This window comes from Marmota monax, unplaced genomic scaffold, assembly GCF_021218885.2.
Source record: "Marmota monax isolate L192 unplaced genomic scaffold, Marmota_monax_Labrador192_F-V1.1 WCK01_AAM20220418_F8-fsc00127, whole genome shotgun sequence".
Classification (NCBI taxonomy): domain Eukaryota; kingdom Metazoa; phylum Chordata; class Mammalia; order Rodentia; family Sciuridae; genus Marmota; species Marmota monax.
Window position 1 is genome coordinate 2442185 of NW_026692894.1, and position 16121 is coordinate 2458305.

Genomic DNA, 16121 nt, shown 5'->3' on the forward strand with positions numbered 1-16121 from the left:
CCCAAGACATGGGTTCTAGAAAGGCTTAGAAACCCCTTCTCTGCCTGTGATTCATTCACTGTCAAACTTCCCAGAATGAAGTGGGTTGGCCAGCTGGGCAGCAGTGCAGAGGACCTTCGGGTGGCTTTCAATCCCTAAGAGAAAGGCTTAGCTCTTCCCCTTGCTTGGGACAGCATGGTGGAGTTCAAAAGCCATTAATGTTGAAAGAAATCCAGCCTTCTCCAGCCAAATGGATCTGCCTCTGGGCGTGACACACATCCTGTTCCTTTCTGTCCCTGTGCCGTGGTCACTTTGGATACTTTTCTCATCTGCTGTCAAGATTTGTAATCTCCTGCTTGCAAATCTACATAAAAACTCACCTCCTCCAGAACCTCCCTGAAAAACCCTCCCTTCTGCCACCTGCCAGCTGACCCTGGTCCCTCAGCTCTGCCTACTCAAGCAAATTTTAGACCAGTGCAAAACCTGCCCCTGTTCTGGTCTTAGCGACCTCATAGGGCTTTATGTGTTAAAATCTTCGTGAGTAAATGCCATATACTCCGTCTTCTACCTTGGGGAGGAATTGCACCAGCAAAAACAATGGAATCAGGAAACATACAGTTTCTTGCATTTGCTGGCTTATTATTCTATCCATTCCATATGCATTTTATGAATACCTACTGAATGCCAGTCAATGGTGAGGCCTGAAGGTACTGAGTAAAAAGTCATCCTGCCTTTGCTATAACAGTCCAGTGCTGGAGAAAGAGTGGAACATGTTCTATAGAACTGTCCGTAATGAACCTGGGGGCGGGCATCTAACAGAAGGCTGTGGGTGGGGGATGGTTAAGAGGACTGGGTAGAGTTATTGAAATCGTGAGGCTAAGACAGGTGGGGAGACACAGAAATTGCCACGTGGGAAGACAGACAGGTGTCAGAGTAGATGGGGAAATCATACACAATTTGGTTTTCAAAGTACTGTGAGATGCCCTTATATTTTAACAAATCTTTTACTTGAGCTACACAAGAGATTATATTAAGGGAACTCTATAGTAATCAATTTGGAAAGCGGAGACTCATGAAGTATGATTAATTGCTCCTAAAGTTTATTTTCTCCTCCTTCCTCTTCCTTTCTTCCAAGACTTGAGCTTTTTCAAGGCCTGCTTTTCTTATGTTAGTAGACACTGACCATTGTATTCTGCACGACATAAACATGTCGTGCAATATTAAACAAAGTCTTACAGTGTGTGCCTTGAGGCTCTTTTGTCCCCAGCAGTGGTCTGGCTGCCTGCTGTCACTGGTGGGTGACTGGGTGAGCCCATGGTCTCTCTAGGCCTCCCCTGATTCCTATGTAATAAAGGACTTGAGAGGATTGTTTCTCAGGTTCCCTCCAGTTCTGAAAGGGTCTATGATTCTATGACCTGCCATGATAAGGTCAGCCTGGCTCAGTATGGAGCCCTGGGATGGGACAAATATCCTGACCAGGAAGAGTAAACTAAGAGCTATGAATGGGCACGGGGAGTGGAAAGAGGGTCAGCTCAGACCCCACCTGGACCTGCCTGTCTTCTCCAGGGGACGGGGGAGTATCCAGATCCTCACCCCAAATACCCATACTCTGAGGTTGGGAAAAGGAGCCGTAACTGCAGTCTGAAAAATGGAGGGAGGGGAGAAAGGTGAACCAAGAAAAGAAAAATAGAAAGTAAAAGAAACAGAAAAGCTAAAATAAAGGAGATAAGAGAGGTTAGGAGAGGAGGAGATGAACCGAGGGGCTGCAGAGCCGGAGGAGGGAATGCTGAGAAGCAGACAGAGGTGAAACCCAATGGAGCCTGGCACTGGCCTTTGTAGGGAGGGCAACAGGCAAGACACCCACAGCTTCTTTAAAGGAAAAGAAGGAAGGCACGACAGTGAGGAGACCAAGGATGGACATGTGACCCCAAGCCTTTTTTTTTTTTTTCCTGTTTTTGCCTGTTGTTCCTCCCACACCTAGAAGGGCACTAGCTCATAAGACTATCTGTTGAACAAATGTTTGACTAAGGCATCAAGAGTTGGCCCTGGCTGTGGCCCCGGGATGCGGCTGGAAGGGTGAGAAAGGGGGTCACCTTCTTCTTGCTGCAGTAGATCTGCCATTTCTTCTCAGGGGGCAGTGCAAACACAGCCTCCCGGTTTTTGTCTGTGAGATCCAATTCATCCTGCAAAGGCAATAAGAAAAATCATGTCTGAAACCCAGCGATGGTTGAGAGTAGAATATTCAGCCCTACCGGAATTTAGAATGCCCCCAAACCTATGCCTTGGCCTACTATCTTTCTCCCAAAGAACACCAAAGATAAGATGGGGAATTTCTTCCCTATCCCTTGTTCCAACCCAGCCTGTACTTCTACTCAAACTCCCTTACTTCCTGTCCACCCCTGGCTTATCTGGACAAGTCCATTCTTCTCCTCCAGCTCACCCCATTTCCTGACCTTCGCTGGCCCTACTCCCTAATCCTCTTGCCCAGGGTTTCAGGTCTTCCTGCTCAGAGCCTTCCTATACTTGCCAACATCACAGGACAAGGCTGGACAAAGAGAGGGGCTGTTTACAGAGCAAGTCCTGCCTCTCTCTCAGATGCTTGCCCTGTTCTTCAAATCTACTGCCTTTTGAGTCTCTCCCCCAGAAAACCTCTGGCTTTCCCAACCTCCGTGTGGGTTCCAGCAGGGGCCCAGGAGAGCAGGTGAGGACAAGGGGCTGAGCAGAGGGCATGCTACATCAAGGGCAGCCTTGATCCACTTCCCCTGGAGGGAGTGCCCGCTAGAATTAGCCTCTCCACCACAGGGCTGCCCGTGCACAAAGCTGGGGCCTCCTCCAGGTGGGCCCACCATTTCTGGAAAATAGAACTGGAAGCTTCTGCAGTTGTCACATTTGGGGGTTACTCTGTCGTAGTTTGGGTGAGTTTCCAGATTTGCTATGGTAGGTGGTCCCTACAAAAGCTCTTTTTGAAGTTTTTTTTCCTATAATTCATCAGCAACCCCAGGGCTCATCAAAGATAACAGTTAACAGGCTACTGGGAACATGGTGTGCTATTCAATTAAATTGTGCACATTTTAAAAATCAAAAACAAAACCCACAAGAAGACAACAAAGCATAATACTACTAAATGCACTTTATATTTTCAAATGCAACAGTGAAAGCAAAACTAAGGTAGTTTAAGGGTCTTAAATCTCAACATCTACAACCGTTTCTGGATACTTCCATTCAAGGGAAAACAATTAAGACTTTCCTTCTCCTAGACCAGAACTATCAATAGGAATATAATATGGGCAATATAGATTTTAAACATGTTTTAGCCTCATTAAAACTATAATAAATTTTAATAAGTGAAGTTAACTCAAATACATTTTTGAGCCAATACACCTAAAACATGACTATTTCAACAGATATTTGATGTAAAAATTTATCAGTAAAATATTTTATATTCCTTTTCTCAAATTAAGTGTTCAAAATCCAGTATGGATTTTCCTTGATAGTTCATGCCGTTCAGACCAGTCAGTAGCTGCATGTGGCCTGTGGCTGTCATTTGGATGGTGCATGCATACAATGAGAATGTGAAATAACGCCCATCAGTTCACCTGCTTTGGGAACTAACGACTTTTGCAGATTTAGTGTCAAACAAAGGTTGACACCTAGAAGGGTTCTCTCCATATTCCAGAAATGTCCTTGGTCAAAGGGAGGAGGCAGGGGATTAGCAAGGATGGTGGAATGTGATGGATATCATTATTCAAAGTACATGTATGAAGACACGAATTGGGTGTCAACCTACTTTTATATACAGAGATATGAAAAATTGTGGTATATATGTGTAATAAGAATTGGCGTGAACATACTTTATATACAAAGATATGAAAAACTGTGCTCTATATATGTAATAAGAATTGTAATGCATTCCTCTGTCGTGTATTTTAAAAAAATCAATAAAAAAAAATCATCAGAACACTGTTTGAGGTTTCCTTTCCATGGTCAGGATCAGAAACCAAAGAAAAATGACACTTGCATGTACCTAACCTGACATTTTCCAGCACAAACTCAGCCCTTCTTCAAATCTGTTCCTCTTCTTACCAACCAGGCTAAGGACCATGGTGTAACTCCCATGGCTCAACGCCGGCTTCCTCTAGCGAGCCTTCTCTGACCTTCCCTGGTAGGAACCATCGCTCCCTTCCTGGATTACGTCTGGTCTTGTATTCTGGATATTCAGGCACTTGCCAGCAGTCTCCATTTCTCCATCAATGGGAATCTCTTGGCCATTCTCCTCAGCCCAGGAAGCATGGGACTTTGCTGACCTCTCCCTCCTTATGGAACCTGTTCTGTGGTCCCTTCAGCAGCCACACTCTCGGGCAGTCCCATGCACTTCATTTTATGTTTCTGCTCAGGCTCCCTTGATGATGTCTCTTCTGTCTTCAAAAGCTTGGGACATGGTACAGTGTCCTTCTCTGTTCTCCCTCCAGGCTTCACATTCATTCCCAAGGACTTGGTTATTATGCCAACACCTCATAGACCTATTCCTCCAGCCCACCAGATCCTGAGACCCAGCTGACTCCAGTACTTTTCCCCTTTGCTGCTCTTCAGGTTTCTCATACACGTAAGTCACATTACCATGTGCCAGGCACTGTTGAAAGTGCTATTATTCATTTATTTGAATCATGCAACAACCCATTTTACAGATGAGGAAACTGAAGCATAGAGAGAAAAGCAAATTGAATTCATCATCTCAGCCCCCTAAGCTTGAGCCTTCTCCTATGTATCTATCTTGTGCAGGGCCCCAGCACCCACCCAGCTCCTCATCTCAGCAGCCTGGGTGTCCATGATTCCTGCCTTTTACCCTTCCTTCTAAATCCCTCCTAAATCTGCCATTCTCCTTCCTCATGACTTTGGTCCAAACCACTACTGCCTCTAGCCTGGTGGCCTACAACAGCCCCCTACTGATCAGCACAAACCCCTTCTTCAACAGATACCCTGAATGGTCTTTTAAGAAAGCAGATGGATCACCTGAAAACCTCCAGGGAATTTCCACTGGGGCTCAACCTCGTAGATTTCCTAGGATTCCCTAGAATTCAGGCCCAAATTCTTAGTTGTTCTGACTTTTGCTGTGCCTCCCAAAATGACCTAGCTCTATTTTAACCTGAAACTCTCCCCTAGGCTGTTTCTTCTTCAAAGGAGCCTCTCTATTCTACCTCCCCATCCACTTACCTAACCTCACTCGGCTTTGGGGTCTCAATGGAAATGCTGCTTCACGGAGGCCATTGTGACCTCCCTGACTAGACTAAAGCTCCCACAGCCCCCTGAGTGTTCCCTGTCCTGACTTACCACTCTGTCACTGCTTTCCAGACCAGTGTTACCGGGATGACTTCCCCTTCTGGATGCAGGGCCCTGTCTGTCAGACCATCTCTAAATATCTGGGACCCTGCAGGGCCCAGAGCATGGCAGTCTCTCTAAGAAAGGCTTTTCATTTGTTTGATGGATACCTGACACCCGACCCCTTGCAGGCAAGCCTTGTCCAAGTCACCCTTGCTTTTGCCAAAGTACCTTGTGAGGATCCTGCCCACCCAAGATGCTCAGTAAATACTTGTTGGACAAAAAGGGTAAAAAGGGGAACAATTCTTGTCACATCCTTTCCAAACTTACATTAGGAAAACATCCCTAATATCAGACAGACTCCAAACACTACTTACAGTACCAAATGTTTGTTCCCCGATCCTATTCTGGAGAAAGGAATAAATCTGGAAACAGTGAGTTTTCCTGAGGTGAGAAGGAAGCTGGACACCTTTTTTAGATAACCTAGAGGGTCTCATGTGTGGGACTGGATTGCCTCCACCAGCCTTATCTCATAGCAAAAGCATGTATAAGTCACATTCCAAACCACCTGTACCATTTTTCTATGTCTTGACTACAGGCCAGCCATGAGCATAAGGAACCAAGAGCTAGTGGCAGAGCAACTGGGCTTCTGGCCCTAAGTCGGGATTCAGGCCCGGGCCTCTCCTGGTGGGCAGGCTTTGGATCATCATGGAACCTCCAAAAGGGAATTGTGCTTCCATCCTCTTCTGTCTGTGTGGTCATCCTCACAATGTCAGGCGGAGCCTCTGGTCTGGATGGGCACTACCAGGGGTCAGGAAGGTCTGGTGCCAATGTGAATGACACCTGTGGTCAACCCAGCGAGACGTAGGGCTTGGTCATCCCAGACCTGAATCAGATCCTGGGTGTGATCTAGACTCCTCTACCTCCATATTTTTGCCACTCACAGCCTGTTCCAAGGTGCCCAATTTTGCCTAAAGAATCCCACCCTGTCCTTTCTTCTGTCCTGAGGTCAAGAGGCCCAGAGGAAACTCCAGAAAGCAGAAGAGGGAAAGGTATTGAGGGTTCTGATGTTCTCCGAGACTCTTCACTGCCTAATTTCACAAAAATTTGGATCTGCTCCATTCTATGACAGCCCAACTGCTACCATGTGACTGAGAATTCCCAGGGAATAGGAGGTGGGTCTCTTCTTCTGGGGACCATTGCATGATGCCCACCCCAGTGAGAGACTTCTTCTGCATTGCTGAAATGTTTCAGGGGGACTGCCTCAGCCCCAAGAGGAGCCTTGAGAGGTGGAGACCCGGCTCATGGGCTCTCACTCTGTTCCACTCTGCTTGTCCATCTGCCCCCTCCCCGCCGTCATCTGCCCCTCACCCACTCACCACCAGCTCTGCGAAGCAGACATTAAGCTCTTCCGGGTTGGGGATGGGGCTGCTGAACTCCATGTACTGCAGAGGGTGGTTGTCCCGGAGGTTGATCTCAGGGAGGTCATTGCCCCCAAAGCAGCACAGGAAGCCCAGGCCATGGCGGCTCCTCTTGCGGGGGGCCATGGTCACTTTAGGCCGGGGTTGTCAGCAGGCAGATGCTCAGGTCCTCATCACGATCTAGGAAGCAAGACAGACAGCACCGGCAATCAGGCATGTCGGTCAGGCAGGTGGGGGCAGAGGTCACTCTGCCTTCAGAATCCTTGTCCCTCAGCTGCCAGGTGCTCACAACCAATAGCCAAGGCTGCCTCCCTTTCCCCCACTGCCTCTGTTTCTTCCAGCTCCTTCCACCTGGAGGCATTTATATGTCCTTCCTACCGTGCCCGAGTGTTTTCTGCCACAGACACTTCCACATCCCTCTCTTTGCCCCTGGAGGAGGGCTGTAATCACAGAATGTGACTTCGAGGTGCTCAGAGCTGGCACTTAGTTACCCTCTCCATGACTGTGCAGACAGGACCTGATTCCCCGCCCTCTGCAAGAGCAGTTTCCAAGAGGGTTCACTCACTCGACTCGCTGCAGGATCTGGGAGTGACTGATTTAAAAGCACCATCCAATAGGGAGGGACGGGTGGAGGTGGGCTGGCAGGGAAAGCCCCAAGGTGACTCTGTGGCACAGCTCCTAGTTCAGGGGCCTCCCACAGACAGAGGATTGGAGGTTCTGACATCTGCTCAGTTTTCTGCCCAGCCTGTTGTACTTGGATAAATGTGAAATAGCAACAAGGCCCAGCTAGATTTTCCCCATCCCATACTTATAGATCTGAAGTTTTGCAACATAAATATAAGACTATTTCTCTCTGTTGGATGGTATTCATTTGGGGGCGGGGGATCAATTCTTCTTAGCTGTTTCTCCTTGATTCAGATCACTGACTTGATTAGAAGGTCTATGGCCATCATCCACATCGTCACTGAACATGTCAACAATGACAAAGACATTCAGCCCCATAACACAACCACCTCATCTCAGAATGCCAGAGAACTATTCATCAATACTCTCACGGTTCACTGCTTCAACCAGCTCGAAAGCCACATGACTATGCTTCTATCCAGCCCTCTTTTCTATGATGACAAAATGAAAAATTTTTTCCTAAAACCCTGTGGAACTCAAGGTATGCTAAATCTAGGGCATTCCTCTGCACCGAGCTCTAGAACCTTATCAAAGAAAAAAACAACAAGATACATGTGGTATAACTTGTTCCTAGTGAACTCAAGATAACTTCTAGAGAACATTGCTTTATTTCTGAACTCTATCCATGTAATAATTTACTGTAACATCCGGCTTTTCACATAAATCATGATCTATTTTAATTGTCATTCTAGAACTTTTTATTGGCTCTGTTTTTATGTTATGTTTTGTTTTGTTTTTACAAGATTTGTGACAAGTCTTTTAACGGACCTAGGCAACCCTCAAAAAACACATTGTCTAAGGACATCTTCTAATTATCATATTGCCCGTCATGAATACAGCAAAGGCCCCTGGAGGGCAGGGGTCCTGTCTCCTGCTTCTTGACACCCACTTCACTTCTATAGCTAATAAAGTACTTGTGCTTAGTTTGTGCTGAGTACATGTCTCTTGGTCAGTTGGGAAATGACCTATGCTCATGGAAAAGGGGGAAAGACGGGTCCTTAATATTCAGTCAGGCACTACTGATTGAAATCTCTGTCACCAGGTGACAAGCCATCAGGAACTTTTGTAGGGAATGAGAATCAGTCCCAGGGTCTGAAGGTAGGGAGGCAGACGGCAGGTGAACACAGTGATCCTGGCACATGGACCCAAGGCCTGGGACAGGCTGGCAGCTGAGGAAAATGTAGAGGAAGGGAGACTTCCACAGGACTTGGTAGCCAGGGGCCAAGAGTGTGTGAGACAAAGCCCTGATGGCCGACAGTCAGGCTCCATGTCCTCAGGCAGACAGGAACAGGCTCCAGGGAGGTATCCTGCCTGTTATGGAGCAGGGGATGACCACACAGAATACAGACCAGCTCCCCTTTGTCTCCTAAGGCTCTGCAGTGCACCAGCAGCTGGTCAGCTGGACTGCGTCATGTAGGGCATGAAGGTGTGGTGAGGCTGGGTGGCAGCATGGCAGGGCTCTAGGGGGACAGGCTGATGTCTGGGAGGATAGTAGTCCCCTCTTCCTGCCTCCCCCACTCAACATGCCCCATCCAACTCTTGGCTCTTTAGCGCCTAAGCCAGACTTTTCTGGAAAAATCATGCGCAGGGGTTGGGCTGTCCAACCTTTGGACACTCTGGTCCAAACTTATACCTCCTGTTCACAGCCTGACTGCTCTGACTGGTTCACGTCCAGGCCACACCTGTTATTGAATAGTTTCAACATCTCCCTAAGCACAGGGAGTGGAGGGGAAAGGTAGACACGGTAGAAACTTCTCCCTCCAGAGAGAAGTTCCATCCCCCAAGAGCAAGGCCTGTCCCACTCCGGGCACGCACATATTTGCCCTTTTAAGGGGCTGCCTGTTTGAGGCTCCCAGGTCTGTTTACGTTCCAAAAGACAACTCTCCTCCCAGAGACGCCCTCTTAAGTCTTTTCTTGCCTCCCCTTCTGGAGGCCCCATCTGAACATCCAAGGCTGAAACCACAGGCTGTCAGCAGGAGGGAGCCTCAGAAAGCACGGAGCTTCAGGGCACAGCTCGGAGAACCGAAGATCAAAGAGGAAACGTCCTATCTAAGGTCACACAGCTAGAGATAGAGCTGGGATGAAAACCGAGGACACTCCAGCGGCCAGCTGTGTCCAGTCACTGTCCCACCAGAGCTTGTCTTCATCTGTCAATGGACCTTTTTTCTCATCTTGCCCATAGGCCCCCAATAACCTCCCTCTGCTAAAGAAGCCAGCCCCTGTAGCTTAGTTTAGAAATACCTCTAGTTTCAGCTGGGGATGGTGGCAAGAGCCTGAAGTTCCAGATACTTGGGAGGCTGAGGCAGGAGGATCACAAGTTCAAAACCAGCCTCAACAACAAAGGGAGACCCTGCCTTTCAATAAAATGTAAAAAGGGCTGGGGATACAGCTCAGTGGTAGACTACCCCTGGTTCAATCAGTGGAAGGAAGGAAGGAAGGAAGGAAGGATGGAAGGGAGAAAGGGAGGGAGGGAAGAGGGGAGGGAAGGATGATGGGAGGCAGGGAAGAAGGGAAGGGTGGAAGGAAGGAAGGAAGGAAGGAAGGAAGGAAGGAAGGAAGGAAGGCCTGCTCTAGTCTCAAGACCCCTCTAGAGGAGCAGAGACTAAGGGAGATCCCAAAGTCCACCGGCCTCTCCTCCATCTGTAGGAACCACTTCTATCTTCCAAAGCCCGACTTCTCACCTGCCCTGCTCTAACCCCCCTGCACTCCAGCTTCCTGGTTGCAGAGGCCTTGCAGTCAGACAGATGGGGCTGGGACTCCTGGCCTCACCTTTCTGCCTGGTGACCTTGGTCATGACTCTTAGCTTCTGAGGGCCTCGGGTTGCTCCTCTGTGATACCAAAATAATCACAGCAACTTCCTCCTTTTTTTTAGGTTTTGGTGAGGAGTCTATGAAGCAATGGAAGTAAAACACCTGGAAAACCTGGCCACTCACGAGATAAAGATCAGAACTGCTGCTGGGGCTTCGCTGTCAGTGTTACCAGCAAGGCAAGGCTGCCCTGCCCAGAGCTGCAGCTCTTCCTTCTCCAGGCCGAGGTACCCGGGCCTGGCCTTGTAGGAATTGGCCCAGCCAGATTTAAGAAGTCACCCAGCTGTGCCTTCCGTAAATGGGAAATCTAGGCCAGAGTGGGGCTCCTCGCGGGGCACTGAGCTCTCTCTTATTAGAAACGTATGCATAGCAATGACAAATGTTGGAGGTGATAGATAGGCCTATTGCCCTGATTTGATCATTGCATCAGGCAGACAGGCATCAAAACATCGTACTGGACCCCCCAAAAAATGTACAACTAGGGGCTGGGGCTGGGGCTCAGCGGTAGAGCATTTGCCTGGCACACGTGAGGCACTGGGTTCGATCCTCAGCACCACGTGAAAATAAATAAAATAAAATATTGTGTCCAGCTACAATAAAAAAATACATATTTTTAAAATGTACATTTATTATGTATCCATTAAAAATAAAATTTTAAAAAACAAGAAAAGAAGGAAAGGGAGGAGGGAGAAAAAAAAATCCTGGTCCTAACCCCTGAGGGAGTGGGAGAGGCCAGGTGGCCAGAGAGTTTTGTCTCTACAAAAGCCCTTTGGGAACAGGAACAATGGCAGTTTCCACCTCAGAGTAGAATTGAGAAGCAACAGAAGAAAACAGAAGGAAACCCAGGGGGCTGGACCTCAGGAGGGGGGTGGGTTGGGGGATTTAGCCCACCTCCACTCGCAGCCCCTTTTCTCTCTGTGAAAGATTCCTGGCGCTGACAGCTCCCTGCCCTCCACATCCTGCTTCCTTGCTCCCTCCCTTCTTCCTGTGGGGACAAGGTCTTCTCAGGACTGTCAGCCCCTACACCACCAGCCATCTGGCCAGCGCCTCCTGTGAGGTCTGTGAGCCCCCTCGAAGGGTCTCCTCCACTCCTGTGACCCCTGTCACAGCCCTCTCCCACACCGTGCAGAAATGAATTGCTTTATCTCGGAGACAAGGACTGGTCCCATCTCTGTCATTAGCAGTCATGAGTCAGGGGACCATGGCGTTCTCTTTGGGACTCAGTTTCCTCTCTGCACAGTGCTGGCTTTTGGTAAAGACCTTCAAGGATCCTAGAAGCCTTGACCCTTCCCACTGTCCCATTCCCAATGGACTCTCCTCAAACTGAACTGAGCACTGCCCCACACTCCACCCCAAGACTAAAGGACTCCTAACTTGATCTCATTCTTCCTATTTGGCCTGCAAAGATGAAAAGCCTGATCCTTACCCCCAAGCCACCCCACATACCAGTTTTTACATTTTGGGATTTACTATATCATTAATGCTTCTTCTTCAAACTTCAGAAAGTACAGATTAATGCTAATACTTCAGACTTTGTTATGTGCCAGACACTGGGCTGTACCTACATTTTAGCCCACAAGTGTCTGAGATAGGTGGTTTCATTTTAAAGAAGTAATTAACAGGAAAACAACAACAAAATTTAGAGAGGTTAAATAACTTGCATGGCTATACTGCTAGCTAATGACATAGTTAGGATTCAAACCCAGGACTGTACAACTCTAGATTGGTAAACTATTAAGCAATAGGACAAGGACACATGTCCAATACCCCAGGCTGAGTTCTACTCAGAGTTTTCTCAAGTATTTGGCAGATTCTGATTCACTAACTCAGATTCTGCATTTCCTGGGAGCTGGGCCAGGTGTTCTGTGGCTCTGCTATCTCACCGCAGCTTCATAGTGACCTTGGGAGGTGGTTATGATTACAATCCCCCCTCACAGTTGATTTGGTGTTGGGTCTTTAGGAGCTGTGACAGTTTGGTCAACAACACCCAGCTACTCAGAGACAGAGCTAGGACTCCCAAGTAAATATTGTGACTCCAAGTCCAGTGCTCCTGTCACGACCAAAGCTAACTCATAAGCCCCTTTGTTAGTCAGCTTATTGCTGTGACCAAAAAATACCTGATAACAGACTTAGAGGAGGAAAGATTTATTTTGGCTCACAATTGTAGAGGTCTCAGTCCATGGTCAGCCGACTCCATTGCCCTGGGCCTGAGGTAAGACAGAAGAACATCATGGTGGCAGGGTGTGGCGGAGGAAAGCTGCTCAGCTGCTGGTGGCCAGGAAGCAGAGAGGACCAGGGGTGGAGAGTCCAGGGACTAGATAAACCCTTCCAGGGCCCGCCCCAGTGACCTACTACCTCCCACTAGATCCCACCTTCCAGTTGTTCATCCAGCTATCAGTGGTTCCATCTGCTGATGAGGTCAGAGCCCTCATGATCCACTCTTGCCTCAAAGCCCCACCTCGGAGCCCTGCTGCACTGGGGACCATGCTTTCAACACACGAGTTTTTTGGGGACAATCCAGATCCAGACCCTGACGAATCCTTCAGTTCTTTTGGTTGATGTTGTGGCTTTGGGGCATTCAAAGTGCCTTCTCTTGTCCCCTTCCCCCCTTCCTCACTTGAGGGTAACAAGGCAAGGACACGCTTCTGACTCTCTCTGTTTGGCCTCCTCCACAGTGCCTCCTAGAGGCCAGGCAGGTAACGACCACTGCCTGCATTACCTCCTTCATCCCCCCAACTCTTCACCAACATCACTGACCACCATCGTCAAGACGCCCAAAGGCCAGGCAACTTGCCCAAGGACCAAGCCCTGTAAGTGGGGAGGCTGGGTTTCAGGCAGTAGTGTCACCTTCACACACACCTGCTTTTCACCAGCCTCTATCCCAAGTGCTAGATACCGACCTCGGTGATGAGGACACGGGGCAAACAGGCCCTCCCTCCAGGAGGTCCCCTCCTAGTGGGAGAGCCAGGGACACGAAGGCAGTGACAGGACGGAAGGTAGAGAGAGGAGTTGGGGTGGCACTGTGCGGGGGACCTTGCCCAGCCTGGGGGTGGTGAAGGGGAAGCAGGCTCCCAGGAGGTGACATTGGGCCAATCTTAAAAGAGATGAGAGAATTGAGGAGGGGTTAGGGATGGCACAGGTGTCCCAGAGAGGGGAACAGCACGGGCTAAGGATGGAGGGAGGGAAGACCAGCATGGCACCGAGTGGGACAGAGTCCTGGCTGGTGGCTTTGTCCCTTTGTAGCTCAGTCAACAGGCAAAGGGAACTGGCGGGTCAAACACCCTGGTTTGTGGCCACAACTGAAGGCATCCAGGGAGCCTGCTTCTCTGCCTTCCTCTCTCCACCAGGTCCCCTGAGGCTGGGCCCAGAGCCTCCCTGAGCCCTGTGTGAAGCAGAAGGAATGAAAACCATTTCCTGCTCCTCAGGCAGAGATGCTTCCTGTCATTGGCCCTCCTGTGCCCTGGGGAGTCACCTAAGAAGTGGCCCAGGCCCAGGTTACCCTGTGTCTGGCTCCCCACAGCAGGGAAGTGGCTTTTCCATCCCAGGCGACATGTTAGGCCCTCCGTCCACCTACACCACGCCTGCTCCCACCCCAAGCATCTGAAGACCATCCCCTTGGGCTCTGTGGGCAACAAACTAGGTCCCTCATAATCTCCTTACACCCACTTCTGTCCTGAAACCACTTGCCATGAGCTTAAACTATGTGATTTCAGACAAGTTACTTAGCCTCTCTGAGCCTCAGTTTCCTCATCTGTAAGACGGAAGAAATAATAAGAGTACATACTGCATTGGGTTGCCGTGAGGACTGAATTGGTTAATATTTATAAACCACCTAGAATAATTGCCTCGTAGAAGTTGATGTTGTTAAAAGCCACATAGAAACTGCAAAAATGCCTGAGTGTTGACTTATATGTTTCAAAAAGTTTATATATGAATGAGTTTTATATAACATTACAAGGGTTGGCCTAGACTACCGGAGCCAAAGCCAGACCGCAGACCGTCTTTGTAAATACGGCTTTAGTGGCGCACAGCCATGCCCGTTGGTGTAAGTATTGACTGAGGCTATTTTCAAGCAACAGAGACCACATGGCTCACAAAGCCAAAAATACTTACTACCTGGCCTGTCGCAGAAACACGCTGCCAGTCACTGTGCTATTAGGTTGATTTCCATGTTATTGACAATATCTAATTATCTTTAATCTACATCAGCATCCATTTGGGTTGACTTAATATGTCACACTGGCCTGTCCCTTGTCCTTGTCTGACCCACTGAACTGGGAAAGCTGTGCTCGAGCCTAGGGATTAGGATCCCAATAAAGTTACAATTGCTGGTGCACCACCCGGGATGTGTTCTTCTGGGAATCTGACCTCCCCTTTCTACGGTGGAAGGAATCCGAGGGTCAGAGAGATGTTCAGAGGGAGCCCAGACCTCAGCTGTGTCTGGTCCAGGGAGCCCCGTCCCATGACATCCCTGCAAGGCAGCCCTCGGACGTGAGGGAGGAGGGGAGGTGCCACGCCAGCCCTGGGACTGCAGGGAGGGACATGAGTTCAGGCTGGGGTGATGTGGAGTACTCACCAGACGAGGCAGCACTGAAGCTGGGCCACGGAGGAGAAGGTTGGAATATGGCAATGGGGGTCCAAGAGGGTATTCTCAACAAAGGCTGTGCCAGAACGAGGACCTGGCACCAACCATGTCCCCAGGTGAGCAAGGGGCTAAGGGAAGTCACTCTTTCTAAGCTGCAATGTAGGATTCAAAGAAATGCATTTGGCAACAAGACGAGGGCCAGATGAAGGAAAGCCTTGAGTGCAGGGCCTTCAGTGGTCGGTGTTTGTCGTGTGGCTGAATAGCTCATTGACTTTTAGAAGAAAGAATCTGTGGGGTCTGGTCAGAACTGATATTGGCCAGACATTCCTGGTGGCAGCACATGGGGTGGATTACAGGCAGGAGAAGCAGACAAGTGAGAGAGTCAGTGGCCACTCTGTCCATTGGAATGAAAGTTAATGAGATCCTGAAAGGCCCCCAATAGAGAGGAAGGAATGGTGTCAGAGGTGTCCTGGAGGAGGGTAAGGAGGGAGACGCTGGCATGGGTGCAAGATAAGGGGACCTTGGCAAGACATGTACTGGGCACGTAAAACAAGGAGTTGGCTGAGAGTGATGGGTGTGGGGAGCTCTGTGGGCGACAGCTGTGAACTGAGAGAAGAAGGAGTTTCGACACCCAAGATCTGCTGCCCACTCGAGCTGGCCAAAGAGAAACCAGCCTCCACCGGGCAACCCTCTGCCTCCAGGAAGCCAACCCCTCCTCCAGCTCCCGCACAGGGGACTGTCAGAAGTGAAGTGGTGCAGAGGAAATGGCAGCCAGCTTCCTCCGTCGCTCTATACCTTGGTCTCCTACTTGAGAGCCCCACTGTGCTGAGAGCCCAGCACCACCCCACAGCCTGGCCATGAGAACCCCACTGGCCACTCCTTGTGGTCCTCTTTCTCTGTGGTCCCAGGACAAAAGGCATTCTCTCACTCATGATCCTGATGGCAAGCCTGTCCTGGAACCCAGCTGGGCCTGTGCACAAGGGCCCTAGGCTCATGCTATTCTCTTACACTCCAGCTCACCCCTCTCAGCAGCCTACGTTCACACCAGAAAAGGCTGTGCCTGTGCCCTGGGGCTGGCTAGACCAAAATCCTGGACCATAGGTACATCTACCTGCTTAGGGGTGCCATTGGGAGGGGAGAGGGGATATGTGAGCTGAGCTGTCTCCTAAGAGACAAATGTGGTTGCACATGTAGGTCCAAGGTGACCTCTCCTCCCCACTCACCTTGTTCACACAATTCCATCTGTTCATTCATTCATTCTAACAAATAGTTGCTGAACACCTAAATGCATTACTAAGAACTAGAAAAATACATGATAAATAAGAGTTC

The 16121-nt window shown here is 49.2% G+C and overlaps 1 protein-coding gene across 5 annotated transcripts in view; it reads right to left on the bottom strand.

Annotated features, from left to right (window-relative positions):
* Positions 1–16121, bottom strand: part of Daam2 (dishevelled associated activator of morphogenesis 2) — a 105706-nt gene that overhangs the window by 37029 nt on the left and 52556 nt on the right. For all 5 annotated transcript variants that reach the window (XM_058581409.1, XM_058581408.1, XM_058581410.1 and 2 more), the window contains 2 exons: positions 6675–6896; positions 2073–2162 (listed from right to left, as the gene is read on the bottom strand). In XM_058581409.1, the coding sequence (XP_058437392.1) occupies positions 2073–2162; positions 6675–6842 (258 nt within the window). In that variant the 5' untranslated portion in view covers positions 6843–6896. Of the gene's footprint in view, positions 1–2072; positions 2163–6674; positions 6897–16121 lie in introns of those variants that run through there.